Source organism: Mastigoproctus giganteus, chromosome 3 (assembly GCF_048544385.1).
Source record: "Mastigoproctus giganteus isolate SK-2022 chromosome 3, ASM4854438v1, whole genome shotgun sequence".
Classification (NCBI taxonomy): domain Eukaryota; kingdom Metazoa; phylum Arthropoda; class Arachnida; order Uropygi; family Thelyphonidae; genus Mastigoproctus; species Mastigoproctus giganteus.
Genome location: NC_143577.1, coordinates 223695164 through 223719635, shown reverse-complemented (window position 1 = coordinate 223719635; position 24472 = coordinate 223695164). Strand labels below are relative to the sequence as shown.

The 24472-nt window shown below is 37.9% G+C and overlaps 1 protein-coding gene across 3 annotated transcripts in view; it reads left to right on the top strand.

Annotated features, from left to right (window-relative positions):
- Positions 1 to 24472, top strand: part of LOC150088785 (SLIT-ROBO Rho GTPase-activating protein 1-like) — a 431497-nt gene that overhangs the window by 211992 nt on the left and 195033 nt on the right. Inside the window, exon 1 of one of the 3 annotated variants that reach the window (XM_090369651.1) lies at positions 1521 to 1621. The exons of the other annotated variants lie outside the window; for them this stretch is intronic. Coding sequence (XP_090225777.1) covers positions 1549 to 1621 — 73 coding nt within the window. The 5' untranslated portion in view covers positions 1521 to 1548. Of the gene's footprint in view, positions 1 to 1520; positions 1622 to 24472 lie in introns of those variants that run through there. 3 annotated transcript variants of the gene reach the window in all.

The window sequence follows — 24472 nt, the reverse complement described above, 5'->3', positions numbered from 1 at the left end:
TGGCCAATTGCTGACAAAGCTGTATAATCCACAAAACCATTACTTTCGTTCGCTTGTGTGTATTAGTTTAGTGAATCGATTATGGTGAATATTTGTAAGATTATTGCAATCCTGTGAGGATAGTAAGAACTTTTGTACAAAATTAAGCTACGAAGTGATCGGTCTATTGGTACCCATTGGAAATATCCATTCGGGAAATGAGATTAAAAAAAAAAATTAATTGACCTGTAATTCGGTGAACTGGAAAATTTCGAACCCCTCCCTTCTCTTTCAAAATCGTGACTTGCAAAGCATTACTTAACCAATACGCTCACTCACGTGCACAGAAATCAAATTTTCTAATCAGCAGGAAAATATATTCCTTCTTTTTTCTGTTTTTTTTTTTATTTTTTTTATGATATTTATTGTTTTTTTCGCCTCAAGGAATGTGAACCGGATCTTAGTCAGTTACATTTATAGGAACAATAAGAAAGAAAAGTAATTGAACAAGAATATCGCAAACATCGAGGTCTTATTTATTTATGATGCACCACCCTTCAGATCTTGTCGGATGTGAATGGGTTCAGTTGGTAGACACACTTTATAAACCAGCTCAAATGAATAACAAATAAATTCCATTTTAGTATTGGTAATGGCAGGCTAGTTAGGGACAGGGTTTACATGATTTGAAAAAAAAATTATAGAATCATGTGTAAAGCCGACTTCGAAGTCATGTTATCTGAGATGAATTCTTAAAAGCTGGTAGTCTCCGTCTTTTATTGGAGGTGAGGATTTTGTTGATATCAGGTGCATCGGTTGTCTGTGAGTTGGGTTGGATCAGGAGCAGTAGCGCAACGGGGGGGGGGGGGTTTAAAGGGTGCGTTTGCACACTTTATTCATATATTTTAAGTGGAGTTTTATTAATGTCTATTTTAAGATATTATCAAAAATAAAAGGAAACTGTACTCAGTTTTCTAAATTAAAATAGGAGTTGGTTTTTATGTATGTATACCTCATAATACGAGTCTGAAACTCCTCAACCCCCTATGAATTTCTGGTTGCGCCTCTGGTCAGGAGAGTAGTGTTAGTTTTGTTTATTTAGAATTTGGTGGTTTGATTTGAAGGTTGTCATTGAAATTAGCTCGGCACTGTGAATGAGGAACTAAGTTTACGGCTAGGAATTCTTTGATGGAAATTTTTGGAACACTCGAGCTAATTAGACCATGCGTTAGTATGGGGCAAATACACTATTGGTTTTAAAATATTCCTGAGTTGTTTTGTTAGTATAATCCCTGGCCTGGTGGCCGTGAAGGACAGTATTGCAATGTATCGAATTGTATTACCATCATTATTATTGCAATAAAGATTTCTGATTACTTAAAGATTTCTAATCTCATCTTATATCAAATGGTTAAAATATTTCCTAACTCTGTTTCCTCCGTGACTTTTAGTGGGTTTATCACTTGTGTTGAATTACCGATCGCGAATCCTTGCGGAGACTGGAGGAGTTTTTGAGGTTTCTTCAATCTGATGCCCTTAAAGTTTACAAGGTTATCGATTCAAACTCCGATGTTCGTATTTTATAGTCTTCTCTCTAGTTCATGTGATATTGGCTCGATGAAAATGATGTCTTTTAATACAAGTAAGTGCGAGCTAGGTTGGTTTTTCCTAAGGCATCGGCTTAAATTTTTAGTACTTATGAATGTCGCCAAGGATGCAATGGGAGTTGTTGATCAGTTCATAGATCTTGATATTACTATGTGATGTGTTCTTGATCCATCTACTTATATAAATACTGTACCATTGTTCCCTCCCCTCCCCCCCACTTTTTCATTTTTGCAGCTAATTTTACTCGTTGGTTGACTATTGTGCCATTATTTGGTCTCCTTTCCAGAAATATCTTTCGAACTTAGTCGAATATTCAGGCAAAATTTATTTAACGAAACACGTACAGTCCTATCTCAGAGATTACAACGCTCTGTACAATTGGTTTCATTTAATTCCTCGTAGTTTACGACGTAGTCTTCAGTTTTGCAGTTTTGTTTATAATTTAGTCCACAGTTATAGATTATACATTCTGGTTATATAGATTCTATTATATATTAGATTATTATATTAGAATATTAGATTATATTAATATATTAGTTATATATTAGATTCTGATTATTCTGGTTATATAGATTCTATATTAGTGTATAGATTCTGTCTCTTATTTCATGGCCCGTTCCTCGTTCAAATTCTCGTCTTCAGCACACGTTCTCTTTGCTTCTTATTAGAACGAATTATTTTTCTATGATTCCGATATTTCATCGTATTAAACTAATTAGCCTTCACACGATTAATATTTTTGTTCCCAAAAATTCTTTCAGGAAATTTACTCTTGCTGCGCTAAAATTTTCTTTTTTCTTTTTATTCTACATTGTTCAGTTATGTTCTGTAAAACGTGTAAATAGTCATATATATTTATTAATTCTTATTTGTGCAGTATTTCTGCATACAGGTGAATTTGCGTTTATCACTGAAATATATGCTTTGTACCAAATACATAAATACATCGGAGTATAGTCAGCCGATCTCAAGTGTATTTAGTATAGTTTTGCCTATGAGTTAGCCCTCGTGGGTAGCACAGTTGGTAGAATCTCCATCCTCACCCACACCGGGTGGAAAAGACTTGAGTTCGAGTCCCGTCAATGAGGTGAGGAATTTTTATGGGCGTTTTCACAACGTGGCTGAATTAGCGACGGAAACTCGAGTTTTTCGCCCAGCAAACAGAAAATTGACTATAGAACGCACACAACTTACAATATACAAGGAGCAATATAGCCTTAGTCACCGATGCCCCTAAAACCTTACATTACAACAACAACCCTATGAGTTATCCCTTGTTTAAGCCTACACAACGTGTAAATCGGCCCTTCAACATAAACTTGTACAAACATAAATGCAGACTATAAAGATCATATGTAAGACCATAAGAATTCGTCGTGCTATGACCAGAGTAGTCGATGCGCCAAGAAGCCCAGAAACAACCAACCTAATTCTTGCCAGAAATGTTATAAATTGACTAAAAATATACTGCCTTCAGTAAAGTTTACAAAAGTAAAATCCAAAGAGAACAACTGCAGGAATCAACTGACAACGAATTAAGTACATGCAAAATCATATGGCCCAATCAACTCGAATCTCCGCAAATTTGAAAATTCGCCGAAAAGTTCAGCAACCTCATTAACAATCTAAAGTTATCTGATGACAGCAGAAACAGCATTAAAAATAAGGCTAAAGAACGAATGCTCACAGAACCAATAGTCCACACTCCATTGTCAAAGTGTAATTTTAATGTAATAATATAATGTTCATAACTACAAATGTATAACTCCACGCCCCTGGCCTAAGAAGACTATGATGGGTTTTCCTTGTAGAAAAGCTGCAAGAGATTCAGACATTGATACATTTCCTGAATCTGTGCACGTTACGTACCTCAACGGTGATAAAACACACGAACATCCCATCCTAGAATTATTGCACTCTTTAGGTTTAACGTTTTGGCACCAATATGGACTACATGTATTTCCACAATGTTTAGAACTCAGAATTTTTAATTCACGCAATGTAATAGGGGAAACTTAGGCAGTTGCATACGTTGTTATGCATCATAATTACAGTCTTACCACGTTGCATACGTTGTTATGCATCATAATTACAGTCTTACCACGTTGCATAATATATAACCGAATATCGAGTGCAAACCCTGAGGAAACATTATTCCCAAATACGTGCGTCATTAATCGAGCAGTAACCAAGATAAAACCTCTGTAAGTTCGAAATTGTATAAATATTTCGTGTTTAAGACTATTCCAAAACTTTTTATAGCGTGGTGTAGATAAGAATTTTACGGACCACAACTGTGGCAGATTATAATTGCATCGTATACAGGAACGAAAAAAGTTTGGAGAGCTTTTCCAATATTCGTGTGAATAAACAAAATAGATAGCAGGAGAAAAATGAAAGCGAAAGAGGATTTAGTGTAGTGTAGTTTATAAATCGCTTACTGTCAAATACTAGCCTGCGACAAAATTAAATTATCAGCATGGTACGACGTTATTGGAACCGCGTTGCTGTCGTTCTGCAGCTTAATTACAGTATGGAGCGTTAACTCTGATTCTGTTTCCATTCCTATCTCACAAAACAGTACAGTGATAGGGTAAAATTCCAAAATCCGAAATAGGTCATTCATCTGAAGGAATAGCAACGTACACAACCTTATCGATTTTTTAAGGTAGAGGAACGCTAAGCTGACCACAAGGTATGTTGGTCATCTCAGGTAAACCATAAGCGCATTTTTGTAGCTGGCGCTCATGGTCTTTCTCGTATCAAAAATTTAATATCCGAGGTGATTTTCAAAGGCAGGTAGAGACCGCATAGTTGGCTACAGTCGAGGCGTTCGTTCTATCTGAGAGGATAGTCATAATACACGCGCCTATAAAGATAAATAGTCTCGCCCATGTAAGCGCACATTTGTTCATTATTGCACCAGCACGCTCTTCATTTCTTGAGTTCGTGTTCATCGCCCGTCATATCTTAGACCAGTGTCACGCAAACTTTTTTTGCTCCTCATTCCTAGCTTTATCGGCGCACCTCCAAAATAAAATATTATATTGTTTTATTATTCTCAATAATAAAACATTGTGATCGACAAACAAAACTATTTCTAATCCCCTTCCACATTTGAAAATACGCAGATTGAAAAAATAAAATTAAAAACCCGTTCTTCTGTCTGTCTATGCAGTCCAATCGATAATCGCTTATATCTTGACCTCTAGAAATGCTAGAGGGGGAAAAAAAGGTCTCTAACAATCTACCTCTCAGAATTAACCTATTTTTTTTTTTTTTTTGGCTGTCTAACTCTTTCGTAGCGCACCTGTCCACCGAGACAATATAGTGGTTTTGCCACTTGTCACTCGTTTGGAGTCTAGGTTCGATTCTTGTCTATAACTGGGGAAATTTCTAAAGTCCTCTTCAATCTGGGCTGTAACCCATCTCAGGCGAATGGAGTAAGGTTCCCCTACCCGTGAGTTATTCCGAGTTTTTCAGTCTTCACAACTTGCAGATCGGTCCGTGAATAGTAGCAGCAACAGTATAATGCATAATGAACAAATAGTCCACCTGAAAGCAGACTCCCACTGAATTGACTGTTCGTAGCCTGGGGCACACCGACTACAGTTTACATGCCACCGTTTTAGACAATTTTTTTGTTGTTTTCTTGTTTTGCAGCTAAACTAAAACTCTCTAACGCTGTGATGAATAACTGGATTTGGTAACATGCAATAATAGACGTGCAAGGCTGCGAAGACGTTGAATGAATGGAACAAAAAAGTACTGCATAGTTGAGGGAAAAAAATTTAATTGAATGGGATATGTGGGTGACAGTCATAGTTAATAATAGCAAAACAGGAATTTCTGTTTTTCATCTTCCTAAATACAAGTTTTAAGTATGAACATATATTCAAAACCCTTGATGAAAAATGCGCTAATTATTTATCTTTGGAATTTAGCATAAAGCACAGTTTGCCAATAATTGGAAATATGCACTAAATGGTCAGTTTATTAGGTTCACCGAACTAATAACGAGTAGTACCTCCTTAGCTTTCAGAAGAGTTTCAGGTCTTCGGAACTTGGACTTCAGGAGATGTAAAAAATGTTCTACAGGGTTGCTGGCCCATGCAGACTCGATTGCATCCTGCAGTTGTTTCAGACTGGATGGCGGGAATCTCTACTCCAAATAGCTCGTTTCACCTTATACGTGCTCAATCTGGTTGAGATCCAGTGACTCAGCAGGCCAATAAAGTATGATAAAGTCATAAACTGTAAGCATGAAGGAATATACCGGATTGGCAACTATATTCAAGTGGGCTGTGGCATACAAACGTTGATCCGCTGACATCAAAAAATCTAGTGTGTGCCATTAAAACACTGCACAACGAGCCCGCATTATTGACATCTAGCACTATAGTCATTGATCCGAGCTGCTGTTCCCATGCCTTGGATCTGTTGTGAAGAATGGAACAACTAGAAACAGACAAATCCCCATTTCAGTTGTTCCAGTTTTCACCCCTGAAGTATACAGCGTCAGTGTTCTGTAGCTGCTTGTTTTTAGCTGAAAAGAGCTGAACCCAGTGGGGTCGTCTGCTATTATTATCCCATTCCTGTCGTTTGATCGATTCTTTTCAGCCTCTCATATGAACAAGCCATTTTTTCCACGGACTGTCAATGGATGGATGTTTTCTTGTTGGACCATTCTAGGTACAGTGTAGGCACTATAGTGAGTGAACACCCCGGCTGACGACATTTCCGTGATACTTGAACTGGTACGCCTACTATCATACCGTGCTCAGAGTTGCGTAGATGATGCTGTTGGTCCAGTCTTTCCGCGATCGTGCGCGCGCACGCAGTTATACCTTGGTATTTTACTAAATGCTTGATTATGTAGCTTTAGTACAGGCATATGACACTGTCTCTGACATAACTCTCACATCCTTGGATGATAGGATTGATCCTAATAAACTGCCCACAATGTGTAAGTGCATATTGATGTGATCTGGATCCGTGGCCGACCCATGTGACAAAAGATTTAAAGAAGTCTGATGTAAACACATTGTTGTTAAGCTAGTGACATTATTAATATGAGTGAAAAACTACTTGAATAAAAGTAAACTTCCATTACTCTATAATACACGTGTAAACAGTGGCGTATCCAGATATCATCGTAAGGGGGCATGGCGACCAGGCTTTTGAGTTTTTTTTTAAGACCGCTTCCTGCGTTCTTTTTCTTTAATTTCAAAATTTTGGTTAAGGTGGGGCATATTCCCTCTCTGCCCACCCCTGAATACGCGCCTGCGTGTAAAGTGCCGGACCAAGGTATTTTCGCGCCCCTGGCAGATATATTTTTTCGGCAACCCCTTTACTAAGGATATATAAATATATATATATATTTTTTAAGATTTGTAAAATTTGGCGCCCTTTAAAGAATGGCGCCCCGGGCAAAGGCCCTGCTAGCCCGTGCCTTAACCCGGCACTGCGTGTAAATATAGGTGAGGATGTTCCTTGATGTTCAAATTATCGTTCACGAAAGTTCAACCAACAAATAGTTGCATATAATTACGTTTCTATTCTCTTTTTCTTTTATACACGAGTCATATGATGTCACGTGCTAGTTGCCCTACTGAAATTGCACCCTCTGTGTGAACGTATTCGCTCTGTTTAAGCTTGCCCCAAAGTATTCTCATTTTACTGCCAGGGTGTTGCTTTGCAGCCATGCGGAGGAAATATTTTTTAACAGCGGGCTTGATTGTAGTCTCGGATGGTTTTTGATTTTGTCTAGCAGATCTCGCTGGTATACAAAGATTCACAATTTTTTAACCTTCTAAGATTAGTATCCGATGTTTCTGCATCGTGAGCAGGCTTGTAGCATGGTAGATCGGTCCTACGTGATATAATGGCGAGGGGAGGAGGATCCTTGTGTGTGCTCGCATGAGTCGGAGGTTTTGATTTGACTAAAACTGCGATCTCCACGAAAAATAGCTCTCACGGAACAATGTGGATCACTGTGGAGGTTTCGCAGGACAGTATCTAAATGTTAAGGCCAACATGCTTCAAGGTCTCTGGTACAGACTTTAAAATGTGCAACATGTGTAATGAATCATTTCGCACATATATGTGGGACATCAACTAAAAGAACTGTATGAAACGTTGTTTGGTGCCAGCAGTTTAGTGATGGGAATAGTAGGAATAGTATGAATGATTGGAGAAATGTTTCTTCTTTTTTACCTTTTGGCAGATGCAGGAAAAAGTTCACTTCTTGAATCATGTAGCTAGCTATTCTGATAATAATTCTAACAATGAAGAGATATCGGTGGAGGGGGGATAAATGCAATCAAGAAAAATATATGAGCAAGAGAAGACCGATTGTTAGCCTTAACGCGAATGATAAAATAGACAGAAACAAGAAATACGAAAAAATCTACAGTGGAAGAACACCACGAATATAGCGAGCTCGGCCATTACTGTCTTAGTATAAATGCAGGAAGTTTATTAAGATTGGCACATAATGCTGTAGTACTCTCACCGAAAATACCGAGAGAGAGAGAGAGGTCCTGAATTCTTTGGAAAGAGATTGCTAACAAGTGGTGTTTGCAAAATGGTTTAGAACGTGAAGCTACGATCGCTTTCGGAGTCACGTAAAGGGATAAGCGGCATGTAATATATATCACGCTCATGCACCAAGAAGACAAGGTTAGAGATTGTAAAGCGACAGCACCCGATCCTAACCTTCATTTCTTGGCGCTATTGATTCGTAAATGCCAACGCTGTCAGAATTACAAGTCCTTTGGGTTGTCTACTCCCAAAGCCTCTTGACACTTTGCATGCCATATATAAAGCAACCGCAGCTGTTTCCATTTACAGCTATAAGCTGCTCTTGTCACTAGATGGCAGTAGCATACAGCTGGCTTTAATCGACCCGTTTCATCGATTTTTTTTTTTTTTTTTTTTATTGTTGCTACTCTTGAAACTGTAACTGCCCTTGAACTGAAGGCACTGACGCCATTCTGTTTCTATTAAAACCGCCCTTGAAATGAACTTATGGTGGCTTATGCGTGACAAAAACTTGTCAACATATTTAACTCACCTAAAATAAATATCAACTAAACGTAACCCAGCAAATCTATAAGAAAGAATGGTGTTCTAAACATGGGTGTGGACATTTTAATGATGACAGCTCTCTTACTCCTCCTGGAAAAAAAAAAAAAAAAAAAAAATTCTATCTGCTAGCCCGTATAGCTGCTAGTTTTTATCCCCCCCCCCGCTCTTTCTCCCTCTCTCTCTCTCTCTCCCTCTCCATCTGTGTATACCCCCACTCTTTCAATCTCCTCCTTGTACACCTCTCAAATGACGTCACCGCGTGCTAGTAATCCTACCAAAATTACACTCTTTGTGTGAACGCATCGGTCCTGGGCGTTCCATTTAAGTGTGCCTCAAGGTGCGCTGGTTTTACCGTAGATGAGTTGTCTGCAATTCCGTGGAAGGATATCTCCTTTCACTTCCCCCGACAGATGGCTGACTGTAGTCCTCATCTGGGATCCATTGCCCTTACAACCTGCTGACTCGTCCCTTTCTGTAATGATTAATCACTTCTCATTTCCCCCTCTCAATCCTATCCCTACTCCTTGGTGGCAAGAAACCGAGATGGGATGTCTGCTCATATCGATGACTTTCTCCCGGCAAAAATATAGAAAGATTTAATGGTTGCAGCGAAGCGTCGATAGGGGTGATGCAAATGACGGAAACTACGGAGGTTAAAATGTTTCTAGGGGAACATTTATCTTATAGACATGTCAGGGGAGAGAGTAGTAGTAAACGGTTTCGACTTCACCTCCATCTCGAAGCTATTTTTATTTCTGCAAAACAGGTGGCATATACATGAAACGAATTTAAAAAATATATTTTCAAAAGAATTTTATTGCCTGTTTATTTAGTGTTAAAAGCAGTTAAAGAACATAGGAATGATAAAATTTGCATAATTTTATCATTCCTGTTATATATTTAGCATAAAATATATATTCCTGTTATATATTTTGTGTTATATGTTTAGGATAATGCTAAATATATAACACAAAAGCTTTCGCTTGTAAAATGATTGCTTAACTTTGTGATTATTTCTGTTCACTGCATGATTCATTAAGCTGTTAATTATTTTGCATTAATGCAAACTGAAAGAGTAAAGAATAAAAACTCATTAAACTATTACTATATTCATAATTTCACTCAGTTATATTCAATATTTATGTTTAGGATGCATTTTAATGTGAAAACGCTTATAGAATTTATAGAAATATTTACCGTTATTCATGAAAGAGATATACAAACCCTGCGTGATTGAATATTCACAACTCGTCATTCTATATGACGAGTTGTGAATGTCTTAAGAACAAAAAAAAATGGACCTCCATATATTTCACAAAAGAAACATTAATTTTTATTAAAGGAGGAAATGGTAAGAATTAATAATAATAACTTCCGTCTGTTGATGAGGTTCTGATTGAACCATCGCATAGGAACAACAAATTGCCGATGAGGATATCGCGTTGGAAACCACGGGTGGCGACTGGGAATTCTCCGCTTGTGAAAACTCATTGTTTTTGGTGATCAGGTTGGTCCCTGTGATCATGGAGCATCAGAATTAGATCAACGATGTTTCCGCTAAAATGTGCAGCCTATATTTTTTTGCGACAACTCATTGAAGTCTATTTCCAGTGTCAGCATTAGTAGGGACATATGATTCAAGAAAGTAAGCTTGTACAGCATTGCTAAAAAAACAAACAAACAAAAAAAAAACAAAACCCTTCCCATTTCACCCATCCATTCGCTTCAAAAATCTGTCCAGTTCTTCCTTGAATTTATTTAAGCTATCAATTTCCACAACGACAAATGAAACTTTGTTCCAGCAATCAGCCACCCACTGGCTAACGATTGGATTGGTTCTCAATTCTGGCAGATAGATAGATATATGAAGGCAATTTATGAGTTGCAACCTTCTTCTCAGTGTAGGATTACGTATTATAGATTAATAGCCACGTAATCAATAATGTTTACTGCCAAAAAGGTTCTAAAATGTTTTATTAAAAATTGTATTATTTTAATTTTGGTTACAAGCAAAAGACAAGAACTGTACAGACAGAACTGTTTTTACTAGCAGACAAGCCTACCGTTCTCTCAGGTCGATGTGTCAGAGTTCAGTTAGAAAGCGTTTAGGACCACTTCACAACTTATTGATGGGGGTGGCACTAATCAGGCTATCGGTTCATTAGTATAGCGATTGCTCGGTCAGAATCAAACCATGTATTAAGATTATGACTAAATATAATACCACTCTTATACCACGTGAAATTAATAATATAGTTTATTAAGCTATTCGCCTAAACTACTATACATTAAGGTAGCTTTTCAGGTATCTTACCGATACCCATCATCAGACCGTGCTGCTGACAGACTCCTCTTGCCGATGCTCCCAGAAACCTGATGCGCATGTACACTCACATGAAACCATGTGTGCTGTGGTTTTGGTGCAAATTCACGTTTGGACCCCTTCCGGAAAGATATTTATTGTTAGCTTGTTCATTTGAGAGCAAGATATATCTCAAGTCTTTTATCTGAAGTTTTTTGCCTAGTTTTTTAATCTTATCACAAGTCTTTTATCTGATTTTCATAAGTTATTAATATACTCAGTTGAAACTTGATCTATTAGGTATTGGTTTCAAACGTTCCCCATGTCCTTCAAGAAATCAATAATTATCCCATGTTAAATATCCAAGAACTAATCACTTGTATAATTATTATTTTAATCAAGTATCTAGAACACTTAATAATCTGAATATTGATGTCTTTTTGAAAGATTCAAGAGTTGAGAAAGAAATTGCCTTTGTAAGACCTTAGTTTTTGTAAAACTAAGGTCTTACAAAGGCAATATAATAAAACTTGTATATGCTGTACAAGTTTTGTATATTATAACATTTTATATGTTATAATTATTATTTTATATTATGTTATATATAAATTTTATAAATAACACAACATAACTCAGCCTAGACCAGCGTTTCTCAACAGGTGGTACGTGGAAAAGAGATTTGGTGATACGTCAAATTTATGAAATTATGAAAAATAAAACATTAAAAATTTTCCCCTCTAAAGGTAAATAATTACATGTTTTGCCTATCTTTTTTCAATCTAACAGGAGTTCACAAATCATGTGTTTTGTGATTTATTGCATTTAATTGTTATTGATTACAATTAAATCACCATGTTAATCAAGTATTTTATAGCTTATTTTGTATTGTGTTGTTTAATATTTGTTATTTAGTTTGTTCAATTTTTGTATTAAAATGAAATAAAAATATGTATAATTTATAACATAACCTTATTACGCGAATATTCTTGACTTTTCCTCTTAATACAAATACATATTTTAATGAGTGGTACTGATATTTTTCAATTTCGGTTTTGGTGGTACAAGTATTAAAGGTTGAGAACCGCTGGCCTAGACGGTGGCCACGATCGACCAGCAGATCACAATCCACGGTTTAATGACCTCTACTTTCCACTGTAGAAGAGATGACCATCTATTCCATTTTATAGATTATTCATAAAAAATTAAAAGTTAAATTTATCACTAGAGACTAATAGGTATTGTAAAAATCAAAAGAATTTTTATAAGAATATTTCTTGTAGTGCCGTGCCTTGGAGACATGCGAGACAGATGGCTCGCGTGCCCAATTTCTTTCAATCATTTCATAACCTTATCAGAGAACATGCCATTTAAATATCCTGCCATGCCAAAACTTAGATAGCAATCACAGCACTGTAGCAATTAACGATCAGCCAGATGTTAAAAGTGCATCTCTCCTGGCTACGAACATGTTAATATGTCATTGTATATCAAATCGTTAAAGAGAACCAGTCCAGAGGACTAACTGCCACGTGTATTTTCATGGTCGCTTGTTACCGACAATTATATGCTATCACCATTTGCACACGACACACAGAAGCAGGAAACAGCTGTTAATTATATCATTCAGTGATTTCGTCCGTGGGCATGATTTATTGCCAAATATGGAGTTCGAATAGTTTAATAAGCGTTGTATGTTTGTCTCCTTTATTTATTTCCCAAACTATTTTGTATCGTTGGTGTCAAATTAATGAAGTATAAAACAATATAAAGAATTAAGTTACAGCTTTCTACAGTTTATTTTTTTTTAAATCCTTGTATCTCTTCATATGGAAGATAGAGAATACTAAAACTTAAGGGATGGTCTACTTCAATTAAACATTGCAGTCCACATGCGAATGTGCACAAATTAAAACAGTGAAAGATGCTACATAGAACAGTGATACCATACTGAAAAATTCTTTTACTTATACATGTACTTATTTATACTTCCCATGTTTGTTAAGGGCTTATAAAGTTTGAACGTCAGGTTGTTTATCAGCGAATCTTAATCTCAGGATTCTACGTAGACTCTCTTTATGAAAAAGTCATGTTTTAGTTAACTTAAAAAAGGAATAGTTGGTGATTCTGAGAGTTGTCTAGTCCACTTTTTGGTTGTTTGGGAGGTTATATAGCCCACCTACGTTGGGCTTTATGCTGCAGTTCATATGGTTTATCGTACATTATATCTGTGCCCATGTAACGTTCACGGATCTATTTACTTATGGATCCCACTGAAAAGCCCAAATGACTCACTGGGCGATAACCCTCTTTTTGAGATCAGATTTAATTACAATACTAATTAAAGAAGCTTTTACGAATTCCCAAGTTCTCCATATTGTAATGGAGAACCTGGTCCAGTGACTTCAAACATTTTCAGCTTTGCAAACAAACAGTTTTAAAATAGTATTAGTACTGGCAAATGATGCAAGATAGCAAGCTTATACAGCATCAGCCGAAATAAAATAAAAATAATCCCATTTCACCTATTCATCCTCTCCAATAGTTTGTCTAATTTTTCCTTGAATTTATTCAAAAAATTATCCACTTCCACAACAATGGATGGAAGCTTCTTCCAGCAGTCAGCCAGTCAGTCAGTTAGCTGAATGCAAACTTCTGCACATCTATTCTGCAACCATCCTTCCTCAGCTTGAATTTATGCCCCCTCATGTGCGTAGTCTGAGCAAGAGGAAGAATGCCATCAGCATTGAGTTTGCTCAGGCCATTCAAAGCTTTAAGCATCTCCATCAGATAACCTCGCAGGTGCCTAGACTCTAGACGCTGCTATTTGCAGCGTCTGGAGACTAGGCACCTGCGATGAAAGCTGAAAATGTTTGGAGCCACTGGACCAGATTCTCCATTACAGCATGGAGAACCTGGGAATTCTTAAAAGCCTCTTCATTTGGGATTATTTAAATCTGTAATTGTCCCTAATCCCATACGATTGCAGAAGCCAGTTACTGGTCAACGACCAGTCGTTGGGAATCACTAGTTTAAGCTGATAATATACATCAACAATACCAGATTCATACCAATTCATCAACAATATCAAAGTCTTACCAATGAATACTAGTTCATCAACAATACCCAACTCAAAGCCGTTTATTGTAAATTTTACTTAGTTTTAGGAAGCGTTTGAGACTTCTGTTTTTTTTATTATGTGTATAAATGTGGACATTAAATAAATAATAAATCCATAACAGGTAGTACTCTTGGCATATAAGATTTCCATTTAGCTCTTCTGAGAACACATTGCACACTTGTTTTGCCAATTCCAGTCTTACAAATAGCTCACCTTACAGATTTTCGTGATCTTGCAAATCGCTACATCATATCAGAATTTTCCTTTGGTGTTGATGAGCGGGTAGCGGGTTTTCCCCGATCTTTCTTTGCATAAATCTTGCCCATTACCGTATGTTTCAAATTTATCAGGAATTCTTGAAACTTGTCTTGGTGGTTTTTGCAAATTCATGTCTCCACTATCTTTGAACTTCCTACCCAGCACCACTTAAAATATCTTGAAATTGTTGTTCGAACATCAAACGTCCAGCCGCCATGTTGTTTACGCTTTGCATTATGGGCATTATTTCGATTTTTTTTTAAACAACCAACACCATCTATTATCAGAAAAACACTAATCGAAAACAAAATAAATTAAGTTGAACTGTGAATACGTGATTAAATATTTATGATGAAAGTATGTGTTCATCTTTTCGAGGCCCTGTACAGTTTAATTCAATATAAAAAGGGTTAAGCAGCATTTTGCATTAATGATATACTCATAGCTGCGCATGTCAATTTTAAATAAATAACCTCAAGTGCCTGTATAGACTTAATTTTCGAATCTTCCTTTAGAACTTTTTCAATTTCTTTAATGTGTTTTCCGACTTCCTCAGGCTAGATTTTGTCTGTCATCAAGTGCTACGTTAGGCTGTAATGTAAGCATTCAGTGCGTGTCAAAAAAGATTCACGATAAAAACAGGTGTTTTCATTTTAAGGTGGGGCATCTGTTTAAATAGAATCGTGTTTTTTTTTGTGTATGTAATTCTTTTAAATTTGGTTTTGAGCGTAATACAACGTGAGTTTTGGGCAGGTGTTATTCGATATTCTTTTGTAATAGAGGAGTGTCGTAATGGAAGAATTTCGTACAGAGTTTTAAAAAAAAAGTGTTCTTTTCTACACGTGCAGAAAGGAATTAGGTTTTTGATTATAGATCAATTCGTTTGAATTGAAATTCATTTGTGATTAAAAAATCTTATCTGATTTTTCTTCGAAATAATTTATTTACTCTTGCTTCATTTCGTAATCTTCTTTTGGATAACATTTGTGAGAACATTATTTTTCAATCGCATGCAATGAAGATTTCGTGTATGCGTAATTTATTTCTTCTACTACGCGTCAAGCGGACAGATTTGATCACGAATATAATTTTCTGGCTTCAGAAGAATATTACAGACCATATAAGAAATATTCCGAAGTAGTTAGTGCATGAGCGATTTGAACGAATGTAAGATTACTTTAAAATGATTAAAAAATATATATATTTTTTTAAAAATGCAACTTGCTCAAACCTCGTATATCAGAATTAGCTTTATTTCATACATAATTCGACTAAAACGACTTTGTTATGCAATATACAGTTAAATCTTTAAATGAAATTAAAACTAAACCATTAAAGTATACAGACAAACTCGAATAATACTGACACAAGCGTTAAAATATATTGTTTAAAAACGTTAAAAATAGACAAAATAAGACTTAAAACAGAGAAGCTTTCGCATTGATATAATGCCTTTCTCAATTGTAAAAACTCATTCAAATCAGTGAATATTTATAAATGGCTGAGGATGAGGGAGACATGGAAAAGGGAGAATATAGGTAGGAGGAAAAGGAGGAGGAGGGTAAGAAACTGAGGAGCGCCATAGCTGAGTGGTTAAACGAAAGAGTATACTAGCACACGCGTTTGAGTGGATAGTAGTTCAAGCTCGCGTGACTGCTAAATACGGTTAACGAACGTATTCATTGTAGAAGTGAATAAATAGATGAAAGCGAAACGATCCACCTTGCCCAAACTGTGAAAGAGTGGTTTGAGAAAGACATTAAGCATGTGCCCTTGCTAACCCAATCTTCGATTTAAACCTATTTAATCACTCCATGAATTGAGGACAGTTTTATTACATAAATAGTCCAGTATTCATCATATAACTCTTCAATACCTTGTTGACTCCATATTGCATCGTAACAGCTGTAGTAGGGTTTTAGGAGCATCAGCGACTAAGGTCATATTGCTCTGTGTTGTTGTCTGTAAATTGCGTGTGTTCTGAGATCGATTTTCTGTTTGCTGGACGAAAAATCCGAGTTTTCGGAAGAAAAAACCATGCTGCCATCGCCTGACACCGATTAACTCAGCCACATTGTGAAAAAGGCCCATAAAAATTCATCAAGTCATCGACGAGACTCGAACTCAGGTCTTTACCACCCGGTGTGGGGAGGACGGCGATCCTACCACCTGTGCTATCCACGAGGGCGCATCGTGACAGATGAGTGATTCAGGCTAACTGCGGTACAACTCGCCATTACTTCCTACTCCTGAAAATGTCCTGGACTGGCTTTGGTAAAATATATCTGCACTCAGTGATCACTGAATTATGACCACCTACTGATACATACCTTACATATGCCATACGAAAGGTATGATATCCATACATACCTTTCGTATGGATAACAGCAGCTATTCGCCTGCGCATTGACTCCAATAGATGTCCGAAGACGTCCTTACCGATCTGCAGCCATGTTGTCTTCAGGGCTTTCCACTCTGAAGCGATTAGAGAAACGCGATGATGCTTGCATATCCCATACGCCTCACTTCCCGTTCCAAAATAACCCACAGGTGTTCAATTGGACTGAGGTCAGGAGAATTTGGAGGCCATTCAAGATGGGTGATATATCTTCATTGTGTTTCTCGAATCGCTCGTGCACTGTGCGGGCCCAATGACACGGTACATTATCATCTTAGAAGATCTCTTTTCTGTTCGGGAAAAAGTGTAACATAGCAGGGTGCATATGGTGCCTTAAGAGATGCCGGTAGACCTCACTAATGAAACGTTGGTTCCTAGTTGTTGCCAGCAAAAGTGCAACATATTAAGCAACTACCATCACCTGCCTGGATAGTGGGCACCGTGTACTATGGGTCCATGGATTCGTGTTGCTTGCTCCACACAAGAAGACATCCGTCGGCGTGTTACACCAGATATTTGGAGTCATCCGACCAGCACACTCTTTTCCAGTTCTACAGTGTTCAACCAGAGTGTTGTTGACACCACAGCATTATCCGTCGACGATGATCAGCGGTGAGGAGAGGTTGTCTGCTGTGGAACCCTATACGTCTGAGCGTGTGTGGCACATCATCATTTGGGATATTATTCTTGCATTCCCCATATTGTATTGCGATGTCAACTGTCGCACAGCGACATGCCGTTGAGCCTGTACAACGCGCTACACCCCTCGCTCAACAGGAACATCCGCCTTGTGTAATTCTTTATAGTTCTGTTGGCGAGAGGTAGTTTGACCCGTTCGACACAATTCTTTGTACACCTTAACCACAGTTGGCCGTGAACAACCAACAAGATTTGCCGTTTCGGCGATATGGAAACACGAGGTCCTAAAGGCATGTCCTTTTGAAACTCCGTTATTACGTCCCTTAACTGCTACTTTATCATTTTGACTTGCACGATAAGATGCAAATTACCACTTTTCTACGTACGTAGTTGTTCGGCTTTTTATATTGCGAACTATGCGACATAGTCCATTACAGATGGGGTGATCATAATTCAGTGATAATTGAATGTATATTGATTACTTGTACTTGAAGGTCATTGTATATTTCAGTACGTAGGTTTTTAAATCCCATTGATTCTTCCTTCTTCCTTACTTTGGGATTGGACCAATTGTGTATTTTAATGTACCCGCCTTATGCACAATTTTCGTTCAATAGAGATTGATCAGTTCATTCATTGATTCCCTTAGTGATTACTAGAACAGAAACATTGTCACTTATAGTATGATAATAATCCATGTAATGTTTTTTTTTTTTGGAAAAGTGTAAGAAGTGGTTAAAATGACATACAATACTGATTTTTTACGCCTTTCACACCCTGTAGTTACATCGTCTGTTTATTAGATCGTCATGGTAGAAATATGAGGATGAAGAGATGAGTCAGTGACGTAAATAGCCGAAGCTAATGTAAAAGCTGTAGTTGCTCAGATAATCCGACTATATTGACATCGGAAAGGAAAGCTGACAGCACCCCCGCCATAATCCACGGTAAGGCGATTTGCAGCTTTGCTCACACATGTACGTTCCTGCTGTTGCAGAGAAAAAGATAAAAATGGTGGAGAAAGAAAGCAGCGTAAAGATTTGGATGCATAGATTCAAGTGAGAATGACAGAAATTTCTGCGAAAGTTTTTCTATAAAGAAAAGTGTGTAAATCTATAGGGTGTGGCAAAAGTCATAAAGCTATTTCATTTTTTATAACTTTGGAATCAAAGCAGATGGCTTTTTTGCTTTTTTTTTTTTGTCCATGGATAATAATACAGACTCTCTTTCCAATAGTATAAAAATGGATAATTCAAGAACGCTCTGCTATTATGGACCCCTACTTTAAAAAATATGTCATTCACCATTGTTACGTGAAGTGTTTTCTGAAATATTAATATTCTGTGCACAAGCAGTATCAGAATGCATGATTATGAGACTATGCAGAACCGCTTTCAACAAAATCATATGCTGTGGATTGATAACGAAGCTAGAAATTCTCCAACGTATCCATGTTCGGAATGACAGGTCCCATGAATTTTAACAACCATCCCAACCTCCGGATCCTCTGAATTTTCGGGCCCCTTCGAAATGATAGACCTGGTAGTTTCATCGCTGTTGCGGTCTTGAAAACTCGGCAACTGTAAATGGAGAACTTTCAGATCTAGATATAAAAGAGGGAAGACCTATGGAATTTGGTTTCAGCAAGATGGACCCTTCTGCCATACTGCCATTGCTGAATATAGGAAAAAAAACCTAATAAACTATGGCTTGGGGTCTTACTGTCCTAGAGAACCTCGCAGTTTCTTTTTAAAAATCTGATTTTATATTTGAGGGCTACTTCTCATGCATTGGTTTAGAGCCTCATGATGTCTGAATCTAGCCTTGCATACTGCGAGACGCAAAATGCAGATATTGCAGACTTTTCGAAAAAATGTCCTATTATGGATACATAAACTGGCCAGCAAAGATCCTCCGATTTCTCTGCTGTCGACTTCTTAAGTAGAGGAGTGGTTTCTAAAGGAAAGTTACTTGAACAATTTACACATATTGTACTACATTACCTGAAAGGCAACACATACAAGACGAAATATGAAGAATTAATGAAGACATTTTTATAACTGCAATAAAAAGTATTATTCTATAAGCGTTCAATAATGTGTTGCAGATGAAGTGTGCATAATATTAAATTATTTTATATTTGATGTCCACCGTGCTAATGGTGGGCAACACTATATTTTTTACTTAACGAAGAAAAAGGGTCGTTTTGATTGCTCATTCGGAAACTACATGATAGGTTACCAACGTGTCAGTGTTCTGGTTTCTTTTGTCTTTTTTATTTTATTTAGAGATAAATTGATTTAAAACATTTTCTGCGCTTCGTATTTTTTAAAATTGGAAAACATATAAAAAATAATCAGACTAACTCTACTTTCACAAAAGAAAATTAAGTTTTGTTTTGTACTGCTAGAAAAGTGAAATGAGGAAACGTGCATTCTGTATGTTGATCGTTTTCACTGAATTGGTTCTAATATCTGCAACTTTTAAGGAAGTTATATGTCTTGATTTAAAATTGTAAGCAAAGCAAAGAACTGAATATATTTTCTGGTTAAACAGTTAAGTCCAGTGTGAAAGGTTTTTTTTTCTCTCTTCTATGGGATGATCATTTTAAATGAGAATTCATAAAAGTGTGAATAACTTCGAATAAAAGAGTGCTAAAGATATGAAATATACAAATGACATTCTTTTAATTCATTTAATTTTTCACAAAAAAAATTGTTAAATGATCACACCTTAACTGAGCGCGGCGAAACAAGTTCTAAAACTCTGCAGCGTGGGAATATTGTAGGATATGTTCCTTTTCAGCCCTTCCAGAGGGCGTGGATTATTGTTGTAGGCATTATCTTTGTCGTAACCTCATAAAAAGAAATATAATGTTAACAAATCTGACGAGCATGATGGCCATATTCCCTTTTTGAAATTATGTGCTCTCTGAACAAGGGGAGCTCATGAATTGTGACTTGCTCTATCTTGTTGAAACCATGCTCTAATAATATCCTCGTAAGTGAGGTTTCTTAGGAATTCTTAGATTATGAATCACCCTGTATTAACTTAATGTCGAAGTTTGCAGATGACACAAAGGTTGGCAGGGTTGTTAATGACAGTAATGGCAGTGTGCTACTGCAACAGGATCTAGATAATTTGGGCAGATGGGCTAAGAAGTGGCAACTGAAGTTTAACCTTGACAAATGCAAAGTACTGCATATGGGTAGAAGTAACCCCAGAGAAACGTACCAACTGTGTGGTACTACACTTAAGGTGGTAGAAAATGAAAAAGACCTGGGAGTAATTGTGCAGTCAGATATGAAGTTTTCTGAGCAGTGCAGACAGGCTGCTAGGGCGGGTCATGGGATTTTGTCAATGATATATAGGAATTTTGCTAGCAGGGAAAAGGAGGTGATTGTCCCTCTGTATAAGGCAATGGTCAGGCCACGCCTTGAGTACTGCGTACAGGTCTGGAGGCCTCATTTTAGGAAGGATGTAGATATGCTTGAGCGTGTACAGAGAAGGGCAACACGATTGGTGAGGGGAATGAAGGGATTCTCTTACCAAGAGAGGCTTAAGTTCTGCAAATTGCAGTGGCTGGAGACTAGGCACCTGCGCGGTGATCTGATTGAGGTCTATAAGGCCTTGAATGGGTTGAGCACGCTGAATTCTGATGGGATCCTTCCACTTGTTCAGATTACCAACCTACGGGGACATAAGTTCAAATTAAGAAAGGACAGATGTAGAATAGATGTGCGGAAATTTGCCTTTAGCCAGCGGGTGGTTAATTGCTGGAACAAACTTCCATCTGTCGTTGTGGAAGTTGATAGGTTAAATAAATTTAAGGAGGAACTGGACAGGCATTTGGAGGGAATGGTGTGTTTTTTTTTTTTTTTTTTTTTTGGCTGATGCTGCATAAGCTCCTACACTTGCTTTCTTGCATCATGTGCCACTACTACTACTACTACTACTACTACTACTACTATTGTAATATTCCAAACTATTACTCCTTTTTTCCTCTACCCTTTCGGATTTTTTGAAAGCCTAAAAGTCAATTATACGAATAGTGTGCTGCTGAGCGGTTATGGTTTCTGTGATGAAGATGGACCTAACAATAGTTGTTGGATCGTTGCACACTACGTTCCATTCTTCATAGGGTGTAAGGGAGTTTCATGTGCTATGTGGAGATTTTCCATACACTATATGTATTTTGAGAGTTTACATACCCAGTCAGATAAAACCAAGCCTCATCAAAGAAGAAAGTCCACTAACATCTGACGATCTTCATCTAATTTTTTTCAGTGACTGCCCATAGTAATGGCTTCCTTTTCCACAATCTGCTAACAAAAGTTGCTGCATGACATGTACTTTATCCTAGATGCATTGCTCTCAATCTACAACTCTGTTAGCCGACCGGGCTAGCCGAGTGGGTAAAGTACCTGCCCGGCAACCCAAAGGTCGCGGGTTCGATTCTCGCCTCGGGCTTGGATCAAAGTACTGCAAAAACCTTGGGAGGTGCAATATGGCCAGAGAAGCCGATGCGCCAACAACTTCCAAATCAAAAAAAAAAAAAAAAAAAAAAAAAACAACTCTGTTCTTTCAACACGAGTTTTCCCTGCTCAGTGGAATGAATACTCTGTGAGTCCACTGCCTAAGGTTAAAGCGCCAACAAGCCTAAAAGATTTCAGACCAATCTCAACTTCTTCCACCCTCTTCAAACTTTTTGAAAAGTTCTCCTTCCAGCATTAAACAAACAGCTGATGCCACAGAAACCGAAACAGTTCCATTTCGCAGTCGCAAATAGATCCACCATAACAAACCTCATGGCCGCACAGACATCAATTCTTCAAGCCTTCGAAACTAAGTCCGAATTAGCTATTGTGTACGCCGATATTGAAGCTGCTTTTGACAGCCTAGACGTCACTGCCCTTCTCAGTTTTTTTTATTTTTTTTTTATTTGTTAGTTGTTGCCGCATCGGCTTCTGTGGCCATAATGCACCTCCCAAAGTTTTTGCATTTTATACTGATCCAAGCCCGAGGCGAACCCGCCACCTTTGGGTTGCCAGGTAGGCACTTTACCCACCTGGCTAGCCTGGTCGGCTTCTCAGTCTTCTGCAATTCTTCTTCAGGATTAATGGAGACCTACTAGCTTTCTTCACCGCCTTATTGAGGAATAGAAGTGTCCACCTCACAATGAAGAAGACCCACTTTACAAGAAAAATCAATGCAGGAGTCCCACAAGATGGCGTCCAGTCTGGCCTTCTTTTCTAAGCCATTCTAATTCCTTTCATGCGTCCCCGTGATGATACTCTAATATATGCCGACGATATAAAGATTCTTACCTTAATCCCACCGTCTGCAAACTCAATGGCAATTACGTCTTCAATCACAGAGAACTTGACCGCTCTTTCAACTTACTTGAAGATGTTTGGGTTAAACTTTAAACCTTCAAAATCTGCAATAATGATTTACTCATTGAAAGCAACCAACAGTAATTCAACCATCAGTTTTGGGTACTCTCATCCCAGTGATTACCTGCCATAAGGACCTCGGTGTCTACTTTGATCCTAAGCTGAAATTTAATGTTCACACAGAATACCTCCGGAAGCGATTTAACACCCTACGCTGGAGAGCGAAGCAACACTTACTTCATTCCAACGATGCCGCAACCACTACCAGATATCTTCAAGCGCCTGTTTATCCGGTTATTTTATACGCTGCTGAAATTTGGGCACCTGCGTCACCCTCACTTCAAAAACCGGTGTTCTCGTGTGAATACTGGATCCTGAAATGAGCCACAAATAAGCATCGCCGACCCCCTCAATTGAGAACAACTAACATAGCTGAGCAGCTAAATGCACCCAGGCTCCTGAGGTTAATTAACAGCAGGCGTTTAATGACTACATTAAAAATGTACATAGGAGTGATAAACGCCATGCCCCAAACATCTGGGATTTCTGTAAGTGGCACAATCCTCTGCCATCCTTGAGGTCAGACCCCACACTAATCCGCAAATACAACCGGTTGAAACTGTGTAGTCGGTTCGTACTTGTCCAGGCACTCCCCAAAATTCAGGCACTGCTCCGTCTTGGAGTCAACCTATAGAAAATGTCTACCGACTGCAAATACCGTCACATGCTCCTCGAGTGGATTGCATCTGTTGAACTGGGATAAATTCTTCCAAACTGGGTTCCTCTTTATATTTTCCTATTATTATAATTTCATTTTTACATGTTTAATTTTGTGCAACTCATAATTTCCCATGTAACTGTAATTTTTACCAATTTAATCACATATATAATGTAAAACATCTGGCCATGTCGCCGTGGTGAGAATTATTGTTCCTAGTACATGTACCGTACTTAGCAGCAATAAAGAAGTTTATTATTTGTATAAAAACAGTTTTAATTTCCTCACCGCTGCATGACAAGTGCTGTATGGTATTTTAGGTCAACTTACGCGGACTTGCTGGCAGGCTCCCTAATTTGTATAATTAAACATTCCTCAATCACAACAGTCGCTGTATGAGCACATTTATATTTCCAATCTTCGATTTTGTTTTGAAGTAATGTTCCTCCATGAACACGTGCTCCTTTATTACTTGTACTGCGCATGCACATTCGTAGTTTTTACAGGTATAAGGTATAAGGTATGTTAGTGTCTAACGGCTCCTGGGATTTCTCCCATCTCCGCGGGTGTACATTGTATCGGGGCCAGAGATTTGAAGTGTGTGGGGGTCATGTGCTGTATATTGTGTTGTGCCCTTTGTTCCTCCGGTCTATTAGCCGCCGAGCCCCTAGTGGGACCCGACGTTACCACACCATGCCACGGGGAGGCTGACCGGGTGTACCACTGTAGCTAGAGTACTCTGGCGGGTCCTGCCACCTACTTTCCTGGGATTTCAGTGGCTAGGACCAGATTTGAGAATGAGATGATCGCTGTTTCTTGAGCAACGGTTGTAATTTTAACAGAGCGTAGGGTTGTTCGCTGATAACTTGTTCTAGGGCCAAATAGGTCGGGCAGTAATTTTGATGTTTTTAGATTTAGACCTGTGGGGAATGCGTGTATGTGTATATATAAATATATGTATATACAC